At 39.0% G+C, this 12,559-nt stretch overlaps 1 protein-coding gene across 1 annotated transcript in view; it reads left to right on the forward strand.

Annotated features, from left to right (window-relative positions):
• SSU72 (SSU72 homolog, RNA polymerase II CTD phosphatase) overlaps positions 1 to 6,815 on the forward strand; it is a 33,185-nt gene extending 26,370 nt beyond the window's left edge. The window contains exons 3-5 of the mRNA XM_013953049.2: positions 2,500 to 2,639; positions 5,014 to 5,132; positions 6,235 to 6,815. Coding sequence (XP_013808503.1) covers positions 2,500 to 2,639; positions 5,014 to 5,132; positions 6,235 to 6,336 — 361 coding nt within the window. The 3' untranslated portion in view covers positions 6,337 to 6,815. The remainder of the gene's footprint in view (positions 1 to 2,499; positions 2,640 to 5,013; positions 5,133 to 6,234) is intronic.
• Positions 6,816 to 12,559: the final 5,744 nt, after the last annotated feature.

Consider the following 12,559-nt stretch of genomic DNA (forward strand, 5'->3'; position numbering starts at 1 on the left):
AAATATATGAATGTTTTGTTGACTTTGAGTGTAGTAGTGGAAGGCTACTGTGGCCAGATAACATAATGGCGTTAAAAGCCAGGTGAAAAATTTTTTGTTAACTTCTGAAGAAGTGACTATGCTGAAATTCTATGCTAGAATTGGAAGCATGGAATAGAAATCTGTTGGAAGGCGAACAAAGTCTGACTTGAATGATCCAACATCTGATGGAATAGTGGAAATCATTAATAACATGTATTATCTTTGAGTTCACTTGAGCTCATGAAGAGAAGGATGTTGTGTTAGGAGTACATATTGAAAACAATCATGTGCAGATCACTTTCCCTGCTTGCTAAAAGGATGGTGGGCTGGTTTTTCAGGTGATGGAGGTTTAAGACAGCCGCATGTGAAAGTGGCATAAGTCTTAACTACATATTTCCGTCTCCTTTTATAGGCAGATGGACCCTTGGAGGAAAAAAAAGAAGCTGTAAGTGGACAGAAGAATTAAAGCTTGACATTGTGGGTTTCTTGAATATGTGTAACTTTCCATCTCCATGTTCAGTCAGGAAAGCTAGGGGACAGATACCAGCAATATATTTTATCCTAGAAATAAAAAAACAAAAACAACCCTCCCCCCCCCCACCACCCAAAACTGCAAAAGCTGGCTCTTGTTTTTTCCCCCCAACTGCATGATAAAGAAATTGAGACTATAGAGAAAAGTTGAGCCAGAAGGGATTCACCTTCAAACTCTGTACAAGGCAAAACAGTGAGACATTTAGAAGTACTTTGAAAACGACTGAGCAATGGTGTCTGCTTTGCACATAGCTGGGGGTTTGAAACAGTTACATTGAAGGACAGTCAGTGGATTCTTCTGAGCCTGAGAAACCCAAGGAGAGCTTTCAGGGTGCTTATGAGGTAACATTGGACTATAAAGGCAATTCTTTAATTACATAGAGGGAAGCCTTTTTGAGAAAGGAAGGTGGTAAAAAGTTTGGGAGTGACCTGAAGAAAAGAAACACAGTAAAAATCAATTGACTGATAGAGGTGATGGCATATATTTGATAACCAAAATAATTCCAAATAGAAACTTTTTTAGTTCTAGTTGAAGTGGAATGCTGCAGAGATATAATAAATAATAGACCTAAACATTTTTTCCATATAAAGTAGGCTCTTACATGGGTAGAAAGATGGGTTTCATTTTTAATGTAGCTTAAAAATTTGAAAATTAAATGCTCTTGAGACTGTTGGCTTGAAAACTGTTTAAGAAGAGCATGGAACGTGTAGACTAGCTGGTGTAGATCTGACTATCTGAGGCAGTAGGATTTGAAAAACCAGAGGGTATCTGCAGTAAGACAGGAAATTGAGAATCTTTTATTACAAAAGATTAGGACAGTTACTTCTGAAAGGATTTAGATACCTGCTAGGTGTATGACTCTTCAAAAACGAATAAGCAAATAAGATCTCATACATACTTGCTACAAATGATGGATTTTTTGTTTTTTGGGGGAGGGGGGTCAGAATCCTTCTGTTATCTCCAGAAATTGTAGACTCTTATCTTTAATGCTATTTTAATTTAAAAATACATACTTGGATGTATAAAAAATATCTGCTGTTTCTAAGCAAAGAAGAGATACATCAGTTTTCAGGCTTTGATTCAAACCTTTCTTATGTTACTAATCTACCCCTAAAACTTTGCCTTCAGAGGGAGCTTGGCTTCAGTTAAGAACAGGTTTAAGTGACAGTCAACCCTGGAATGCTCCTAATGAAACTTCCTATCCCAGAAGTTTGGGAAGACAGTGATGGTGTGAACAGTGGGCCAGATCTGGGCCTCAGGTTACAGTAACAGCATAAACATAGCTACCAAGCAGCATAACTGATTCCTTTAACACAGGGACTGAAGCTTTAATAGGCAAAAATCCATGTTCATGCCTATTTATACCTGGGGATATTTTTAAAGGGATGATGCTTCTGTGCATGTGTTAATTTTTTTCAGAAGTTCTGTTGCAGAAACCTGAGGCATGAATAGGACTTCATGCAGATGTGCAGTTGACACTAGAAGCACTGTATAATTCTCTTACAAGATAGAGGCCCCTGGAGTGGGGTACAGTGATTTATGTGAATGTAAGACATTCTGTTCATGCAAGCAGCTAAGTCTGTATGTTCTAAGTAGTATGGATGTAAAAATAGCTGCCTACAAGTTTTTTTTTCTTTTTTTCTTTTTAAAGAAACCTGATCTTTCAAGAGCCTTTTAAAGCTGTCTCTGCCATTGTATTGATGACAGTGACAGTTCTCTGAATCCCAGAAGCTGCATGAATTATTCTGATTGGGGTCTTGCTGCCACCTTAGGAATTTGTGTAGTGGTCATTACAGTGGTCACGTAGTGGTATTTGCAAACAGGAAAAAAAACCCTCATTTTAGCTTTTTGTCCTAATAAATTTTCAAGTTAAAGATATAATTTATACTGATCATTTGCTCAAAAATATAACCTTTTTTAAAGATACTTAACTCAAGCAACTTCAGATACACACAAAATGGGATTTTACACATGTTGGACAGAAATAAGAGAATCAAGCCACGACCAGAAAGATTCCAGAACTGCAAAGATATTTTTGATTTGATCCTAACGTGTGAAGAAAGAGTCTATGACCAAGTAGTAGAAGGTAAGGACCTTGAGTTGATTAAATCAAGCTAACTTGCAAGTGCTTTTCTTTCCCAAGTCCTTCACAAATCTGGAAACATCTGTGTCTGCTCTGACTACTGTTGCTAGAGCAACAGCTGGTGGAAGAAGTCATGGTCCATTGACCTGGACTTTATGTACCAGAGAAGTGATGGCTGAATACTTATTTCTGAAAGATGCCAGGGTTGGCAATTACCCAAAATATGCAGGTACAGCAATTTCAAGGGCTGATATAAGGAAATAACAAGCATTTGGAGAAACTCAAGTACATGTTTGGTCTGAAAATTCTTTTGGATCTAGAAAACTAGCAAGTTGTATGTGATAAGTACTTTTTCACTCTGGGTTGATGAAGAAATTATGTCCTAGCTGTCCTCCCTATGCAGAGTGTATACATATACGGAACATGCTCTTCTGGTCTTTTATACACAATTTTTCTGTGTTTGTACTCTTGCATAGTATACTGACATATTGCGGTATGTTGGAGATGTGGCCTGGGTTTTTCACAGCTTTGGAAAATGACTGTTGATTCTTCTTCCAAAGACTTCAAAAAACACACCACCCAACAGGCAGCTTGGGGATTGCCACAGTAGGCAGCATTCTAGCCTTTGAGTTAACTGTATCCAAAGTGAAACATCTACAAACCAGTAGATATAGTAACTACTTTGTTTTCTTGAAGGCTGTGGTGCTATAGAGTGCTGATTCCAGCCAAGTCAGGCTTTCTTCGCTGAGTTTTGCTGTCTTCCCTACCTTTTAGGTCATGAAATTCTCTGTAGTGGACCAAATGCTATCCTAATGAAAAATGTCTTCATGAAGTCTGCCTGAAATAATGTTCTTCTCTATCTCTTGATCCCTGCTGTTAGCTATTCAGTCTAGAGGGTTGTCCTTGCTCCTTACTTTCAACCACTCAGCTGCTTTCAATTTATGCTCTGGTTTAGCTCTCTGGGGAAGACTTGATGTGACCTATCAAGCAGCTTACCCACAGTGAAAACTTCCTGTACAGATGAAGAAGGTGTTCTTGAGCTTGGTTAACACTCTGCAAACACGCTAGGGTTTTGTCTTTAACTGAGTTAAAGTGAGATATGCCAGAAGAATCTCAAGTTGTCTGTTGGGTGTTCTGCATGAATACAAATAATGCAAGCTGATGTGAACCCACCAAAAGTCATGGGGTTTCAGCAATGACTCCATCAGCTCCTGGGCTAGAATCTAGCCTCCTGCTAGAAATGCTGGATACAGACTCCCATGAGGTTTAAGGTGCTTGTTTCCTTTATATTCAAAGAGCAGCCAACTGGATTAGTATCTCATGTGTAATCCAAAATGTTGTTTCCTGCCTTTTCAGTCCTCAGTGGTCATGTCTCAAGCAATATAGAACACTGTACATCTGGGTTTCTGAAAGCTGAGCAGTTAGTGTTCTGAATGTTTAAGGGAACTGGTTGAAATGTATTGAGGAATTCCATGAGAGTAACTGCCCTGAGCATTGAATAAATCTTCAGTAAATTGAACATGTCTTGCCGAGAAAGCAGCTTTCACCCTTGTAATTTAAGAGAACTCTAAGTTATGAGGATAGCGGGCAAAGAGCAACCAGTCACTGATTGTCCAGTTCTGCCTCTCTCTCACTTTGTGGTAATGCTCTTCATAAATGACCAATGAAAGGAAGAAAGTTTAAGTGCTACCAAATGGTGCTTGATGTGAAAGATGAAATTTTACAGTGGAGTCCTTGACAAGTTTTGCCAAGCTGAAGTTGCAAAATGGGGGTAGGAAAAAAACAAGGCTTGTCTTAAAAACAGTACATGTAATAGGTTATGTTACAGAGAGGCTAACAATAATACATAGGTGGTTTAGTGGGAAAAGGATGTTCTGTGTTTTTTTTCTCCCCTTCACCCTTCATTAATACGTAAAACATATTAAAACTGGATTTTCAAATGTGACTATCAGTGCTTAATTTGTAGGAGTTCAGCTTGCAATTTAATTTAAAGATGCTTTTTAAAAACCACGTGTCTAAAAGTTTTCAGGTGTGGAAGCCCAAAATCATTCTTGACTCTTGAAAACCTTGACCTTGATCTTTAAAGACTGTCAGAGTAAAGTGGGCAGTAACTTTTTTTAAACCAAGGCTCATAAACTGTCAGAACCATTCTACAACACTGAATTCTTTTATTTCCAAAAAACACCCCTCACTCTTTTGAAATAAGAGGGACTATTGTTTAGGAAAACAATGAATAAACCAATTTCTAAAAACAAGTTTGAAGAGGGCAAAGGTGGACAATTTCTGCATACTAAAAAAGCCTTATGAATACTCTGTGTAAAACCTGATACCACTCCACACAAAGTGTTGCTGTTCTGTGTGTTTTGTTTCCAACTAGATTTAAATTCCAGAGAGCAGGAGACATGTCAGCCAGTACATGTGATCAATGTGGACATTCAGGATAATCATGAGGAGGCCACCCTGGGTGCTTTCCTTATTTGTGAGCTCTGCCAGTGTGTAAGTAGAGAGGTTTCATTACCTATGGACACGTTGGATTCAGCTGAGTGCAAGGGATTTGGGATTTGTATAGTACTCCTTGAAGATACTGCATATAGCAAAAGCTGTTTAACCCCTGTGAAGCTGCCCCCAAGTAAAATTCATGTCAAGAGACTTCAGTTTCAAAATTCTTTCCTGGTGGTTCTCTTTGGAGTTGTTGTGCCTGAAGATATGAATTGTAACTGAGTTCCTGATCTCGAAAGTGGACAGAGTGTATGTTCAAAACGAAGGGGCTGTTAGCTGTCGTGGAATGCAGTATTGCAAAGTATTGAATATAACCATTACACATGTTGAGCCCATATTCAAAACATTTGTGCATGGCAAAAATGTCCATTTCAAAAGCAGTTTTAATATGCTTGATTTACACATCAGAGTTGCTTTCTGAATCCTGATATACTTGGAAAGCATCCTGTGTAGGTGTACTTCATAGTACCACCCCGCTGTGTGTATGGTGTGGAAAAAAAATTGTGCCTTCTGCGCTTCACCGTCAGTGTTCTTACCCCTAGCCCTTGAAACTGGGTCTAAAATAAGCTGCACTTGAAATAGTTGACATAACTGTCGTGAGAGCAAGGAAAGCATCTTTGTCCTTTTGCAATATACGGGCTGATGAACTCACCTTTTCTAGTGTGACAACAGACTCTTCTTCCCCGCCCCCTGGCCTGTCTGATCTATTCTGGTCTTAAACATGTACATCCCTTACAGATCCAAAAATCTTAAGAGGGCTTGAGGGACTTCAAATTTTGGCCATCTGTTCAGTGTGCTTGTAGCTATTCTGAAGCTATTCTAGTCAGGATGGATGTTGCCTACTCAACAAAAGCATTAGTTTGGTTAAGTGCCAGTTCAGTGGGCTGAAGAAAGAGGGATGTGCAGGGGAACATGATGCAGAATATATGTAGATGTGGGAATGCTGGGAAACTGTCAGTAAAGCCCCTGGTGCTGCATAATTTGGTACAGCCTGCTGGCTTAGATTTCACAGTAAGTCAAGAACATGGAATCATTACCATACTACTAAACTGCATCATATCCTTGGAGTCCAGTTATTTAAGTGTTTTTCCTCTTTTAGATACAGCACACAGAAGACATGGAAAATGAAATAGATGAGCTGTTACAGGAATTTGAAGAGAAAAGCGGAAGGACTTTTCTTCATACTGTCTGCTTTTATTAAAGCACATCTGTCTCTTAGGCCTTAATACAGTTGAAAGAAGCATGTGTTTAAAGTTCTGATTATACTGTATTTTCCTGGAAAATGAATGCTGTTTTTTTTGTCATTGTTAATGATTTTCAGTGGGTTTTTTGTTTCAGGTATTCTGCTGCAGGCAGAAATACTGGTTACATTGTACATATTAAATGATTAAAAGTATACAGAAAGGCCATCTATTTAAAAATAAAAATCAAGATTTTCTTTAAATCCTACTTTAATTGTTACAAGTAGGTTTTTAATTATAAAGAGAATGTTTCTTGAATATGTTTATAATGTATTTTTCCAGCTTACAAATTTATTTTATTTGTTTTTTTTTGTTTTTTTTTAATGTAACAAATGGAATGGCTGGACTATGTGAAGATATGAGTGGAACAATGAAAATGAGTATCTGTATATTATTAGATTTAAAATTGGAAGCATCCAATAAAAGTGAAAAATCTGTAGTTTTGTCTTTGTTTTCAAAACAGAAGTTAAGTAATTGTGCCTGTGCTCTGAGGTAAAACGCAAAGTATCTGAAGTAGCACTGGAATGCTCATTCATCCACATTTTCTGGAGAGGATGTTGATAACAAGATGATCATGATAGGAATCGCAAGACCTGGACTGTAGCCCCTGTTCAGAAAGACTGCATTTTTGGGCAGCTTGTAATGTTCTTGATCCTGTGTTGAACTAAAGTGAATTGCTTTCTCTACATGAATTAGGGCTTTGCCAGCAAACCTTTCCGTGTCTTAATTCCTTTTGTATTACCTTATGTGAGATTTAAAACAAATTAATTTCTCTTAATTTCTCTTAAATTTACTGATTTAGGATATGCTAGAAGTTAGTGTTAAGTGTTTTCTCTGAATTTAGGCCAATGTTATCCATCTATGCAGACAACTTTGAATGCGTGTATTTTGTGTCATATGGCAGTACTGCTAACCTTTTTCTATGAACACATATATTAAAAGGAGATTTCTGTTCCATTCCTGAATACTGCAAGTCCATATCTGTAACTATTTCTTTGCAGTTGCTATGCAAATCCTAGAGTCTGAAACAGGCCACAAAAGAAATCCTGTATCTGTCTCTGCTCCTGGAATCTGGGATTGACTGTTTTCAACTGTCTTGTGGGAAAACCTAAACCTTGGCCAGCTTGACCTGTGTCCTGGCTGGTGTCCAAATGAGTCATTGCATCATACTTGGAGCCCAGGAATGTTTAATATCCCTGAAATACCCACACTGCTATCCTTGTCTGAAAAATAGCTTAAGCAAAACTTTTGTGAAGAATGAATGAATAGAATAGAACAAATAGGGAATGGGAAGTTCAATCAGTTCTTTTAAGGTTTGCAGGGTATGTGTTTGCTGGTTTGCTTGTCCTGTTCCATTTTGTTTCTGTAGACTATTTGAAGCATTTGATTCAGCTTCCTCTTCTGTTCATTTGTCTATGATATCATAGCTTGTTACCATGGGGACATTTACAGCCAAAGGAATAAGATGATTCAGTAAGGACTGAACTGCTTGAGTTGATCTCTCTAAAAAGATGTTTGAAGCAAGCATGGTACCGAGTATTTTGAGCAGAGTTCTTTCCTAGTAGCTGAAGTCTTTACAGTGTGGCAAAGGGAAACCAAGAGAATATTTGGAAACATTTTCTGCTTCCAACTTATTTCTTCCTGCACAGAGCTCTTTGTAGGTACTTTACAGAAAAAAAAAAAGTCAGCCCAAACAGGCTGTGATTTGTCAGCATATGTTTTTAACCCCTGTTTTGTATGTATATGTGAAGACTTACAGAAGTATCCTTTTTATTATAGGAAGATTATATTTTTTTAATGTGCATAATAGTCTGGCAGAGGATTCTTGCTGCTGTAGTGTTAAATATGGATTAATTAGTAGAACTTCATCAGTTCGCTCTGCATCTCTTCATCCATTTGACTTCAAACTGAAAAGAGAATCTTTGGTCTAACATGACCAAACATGATACAGTATACTGGATGTTAAAGAGTTGTTCTTTTTCCTCAATGTTCTATTCATGAGCAAAATCGGCACTGGAAGCTGGCTGGTTGTCTCAGGCAGTAGACTGCAGTGCTTTCAAGTGCCTGAATTTTGCTTGCTTACTAGTGTGTGGAAGGATGTTTGGATAAGAGCTACGCAGATAGACAAGTGAGTATCCAGAGTGGTCCACAGTCCAGTTAAAAGTATTTCAAATTTCCATGTGCAAAACTTATTCCCCAGCTGAAACTGTTCTTATTCTGACGCATTTCATTTATAGATTGGGGAAAAACTTTCTCTTTACATATTTTTTTTTTCTTCATATGTTTCATTTGCATTGCAATCCACAATGAAGCTCAATTCCTACAAGAATTTTGTGGGGTCCTAATCTTGTGTACATATGTGTAAAACAAACCCTGGCCTAGCACAAGTGACCAAGGTCAAAGTTATTTCTTGTGCTAAAAAGAATTTTCAAGATAAATTTTGGATTAAGGGAAATGAAGTAATGTATTTTTCATTTAAGAGCGGGGTGACATTCCACAAACCTGACAAACAGTCACAGGTTGTGATGTGAAATGATACCAGAAAGTTTTAAAAATATGAGCAACTCATTAGTTGTCTGTGTAAGATGCAGCCATTCTTCTTCTATGGACTACTTGTTGTGACATCACTGAGCTGGTTAAGCTGTTATATATAGAGAGGTATATCCGTAGTTCAGTATATTTATTTACTAAACCTGCTCTCCAGTCTGTCAAAATGTTCATACTGGGCCAAGTTCAGAGCTCTTGATTCACCATATATATGATGACTGTGTGCTTTTCCCTGCCTTGTGAATATGCTGATGCTCCTGTTGGTGAATATCAGTGCTGAAGATGATTATTGGTGCTGAAAGAGTGTCCATTTGTTTTCCATGCACTGTAGTTGGCATTCTTCATGTTTAACTGTGGTGGAAAGCAATGAAGGGTTAACACGTTGTGAACACAGGATGCAATTATTCAGAATTTGGTTGTGAAGGAAGGTTTCTGCTGTAAAATAAACTAGGCTATTAAAATAAACCTAGGTTGTTTTCCTAGTTTCCATGACCCCAGCAAAGGTGGTTTTAAAATGCAGATTCATCCCAGGGTAATTTTTTGTCACCTTTTCTAAATGTAATGACCATATTTCCTCAGTATTTCTCTCACTTTGTTGACTTTCTATGAAAAGTCACGTTGATTGAAAAATAGTTTCTATTGAAGTGTGTTTACAAGATTTTGCTCTCTTCTGCTGCCACAAAGTTGATGTTATTTTCTGCATAAACAGATCTCTTTGCTAAGAACTTCTTGAAGTTTTCACCTCACACTTCTCAGATGTTTGCAGATCCTATCCATAAGGCCCGGAGCAGTGGACCCCTGTCCATTTCTAGTTTGCAGTCTATTTTTCTTTTGTGCAAGTCATTTTTATGTTTTTCTCTAGTGTGTTTCTTGTCTTGCTTAGGACCTTCATAACATTCAATGAACATTCTTCTTTTTGTCAGAGACATCAGCATAATGTCTTTCAAATAGATTTATGTAAATAAAAATTGTTGATTAAAGAGCAATACCTTTTCTCAAATAAGTACTGCTGGTGTCTCTGAACCTTTCCACTTGCTGGCTTTGTTCACTTTCCTTTGAGGCTCAGTGGACAAAGTAATGCAGATAGTGTGATGAGCCTGCATATGATGAGACAGAGCACTCTTCCCTAGGTTTCAATATTTGCTGGATCTAACTGTGCAAAGATCAATGATCCTAGCTAGATTTCCCCAATGGGGCAGCCTAATGAATTTGTTGCCAGTCAGAATATCCAGCTTCAACTTTTATTCTTCGTACATGTAGGAGCTTAGAAGAAGACATCAATGAAGACAAACACAAGTGCTTGTACCAGCCCAGCAGCTGTGAAGAGAAGAGGGGAATAAGCAACCTTCAGAGCAGAGTATAGGGAGGGTAGGACATCTGAGGGGTTCTTAAGCAGAAGAAAAAATAAATAAATAAAAAAAGAAGAGAAGGGCCGGTTCCATTTGTCATGTTGGGCTCCTCTATGAGTTGTCTTGTGTGAGCACCACAACATGCCAGTTTAGGACTGTGCTCCCTTCAAAAGGAAAGTGGAGGGAATTAGGTTCCTGTGAACCTGGCTTGTGATAGCATTCCTCTCTCTGTGCCTGATTATTTGCAGGACAGAAAACCTGAGACTGCTTTCCACACAGGCATCTCTGGTCTTGTTCATCATCTCAGCCAGAACTGCTGGGGTTTAAAAGATGTTTAATAAGGAAGGAAAGATCCATTTACTTTAAGCCCTCAAGTACTGAGAGCTGAAGGAGGCTGGCTGACTGCAAGAGGCTATGCAGCAGGGTTGGACTGAAGCAACAGAAAAGGCAGTGGTTATTTGATAGGGTTGGGCCAAACTTTGTGGCAATCTCATAATGCAGACTTGTCTGCATGAAGACAGATAGTGGAGATGGTACAGCATGAGGCTTGAAGCTGAACAGTACTCAAAGGCTGTGTGAATCCTGATTTAGGAAAAGGAGCAGCTTACTTCTAGCAATCTTAAAATGATAAAGAACAAATTTAACAAATCCATAGTAAACCATTCTGGTAACAACCTGAAACTATCTAAGCATCTGTTAGTACTTACATTAGAAAGATAGTCTTCACTCATGCAAGTACAACAGCAGAAACAGTTCCTGATGCCTTTCCATATCGGATGGAAGTTGCTAGAGAAACTCTTCCTTGGCCTTCTCTCCTCTAGGCACACAGATGAAAGGCCACTCTGGCCAAACACCATGGCCTCAGGTTGGTCCTTGAGTCTCTAGGTAATCAGCTTGCAGGCAGCCAGGAGTTCAATGTGTGTTAGCATCGAATGGGACAGGAATGTTTCTGTTTTGTATCTCTGAGGAGAAGCAGGCTGCTTAGGCTAGCCAATGTTTGTCTCCAGCCTGATCTCTCTCATGGCTATGCAACACTGGTTGCTGTGAAGAAGTGAGTCTAGAAAAATTCATGGAGAGTTCATACCAGGGTTAGGGGGCAAACCTAGATGCAATGGAGTGGGCCATGGGCCAAGATGAGCTTTACAGGGCCTGACTGAGTCTGAACATGTTGAACATGGGCCAGCAAGAGCAATGGTGAAACCTGGTTGACTGACATGTTGCAGTAAACAAGTGCAAGATGTTCCTGGCTGCAGAATGACACATGTCATTTGGTATTCCTGCCAACTAATGAAGAGTGGAGAAGGAATTTCTGATATAATTCAGTGCCACAGGAGGTCATTGACTCAAATGCTCTGCATGGTGACTGGATTTAATAAAGACTGGGATAATTTCATGACTGCTAACCACATTTTGAGCCCTGTGAGCTTGTCACATTTAGTGAATCCTGAACTCTGGGAAGTGCCAGTGGGTGCCAGAAAGGACTCTTGCGCTGCCTGGTAAATCAACAACACTAGGCTGAAATGTGTTGACTGTCCCCCCACAGCTGAAGATGGCAGGCAAAGGACACTAGGTCCAACCAGAGCTGTGGTGCTCACAGAACAAAATTATCAGAAGAGTGATGTTGGGAATCCCTGTCAGCCAGGATTTTTGCTTCAAATGGACAACAAGGAACACGGTTCCTCAAGCGCTATGCTGAGAAACCCAGCTTAGACTTGAGCCATGGACAAAATCTTTCCACAGTGCCTCGAGGCTAAGAACTGACCCAGCCTAGTTTGTGGAGATGACTGGGACATCAGGCACATTGGCTGATGGCTAGGCAAAACTTCAGTCTTACAAAATTCTTTAGGACTTGTTTTCAAACAGTCTGTTTTCTCCAGTGATTTTCCTGGTCGTTACTTTAAAAATACATGTCTCTTCTACAGATAGCAGAGTAACTAGCTGCAATATCTCTGCAGTACTTTTGCATGTAGATGGTAGAAACCACCTTGTAGCTCAATAAGCAGTGAAAGCAGCCCAGGGCAGAGGGCTGCAGAGGAGTGAACTCTGATGGCTGAGCAGGATGGCAGTGAGGGAGGCCTTCCTAGCCTTGCTGCTGTTTGTATGAAGTGCCTGGCTTATCAAATGTTTCATGTTTGTGGTTTAATTTAAAAACAAACAAACAAACAACAACAACAACAACAACAAAAAAAACAGTGCAAGGCAATCTGTGCTCTAATTTGAGGACACCATTTAGTGGTTTTAATTGTGTGACAGGATATTGGTATTTTCAATACCCAGTAGTAGGTTA

Source organism: Apteryx mantelli, chromosome 26, assembly GCF_036417845.1.
Source record: "Apteryx mantelli isolate bAptMan1 chromosome 26, bAptMan1.hap1, whole genome shotgun sequence".
Taxonomy (NCBI): domain Eukaryota; kingdom Metazoa; phylum Chordata; class Aves; order Apterygiformes; family Apterygidae; genus Apteryx; species Apteryx mantelli.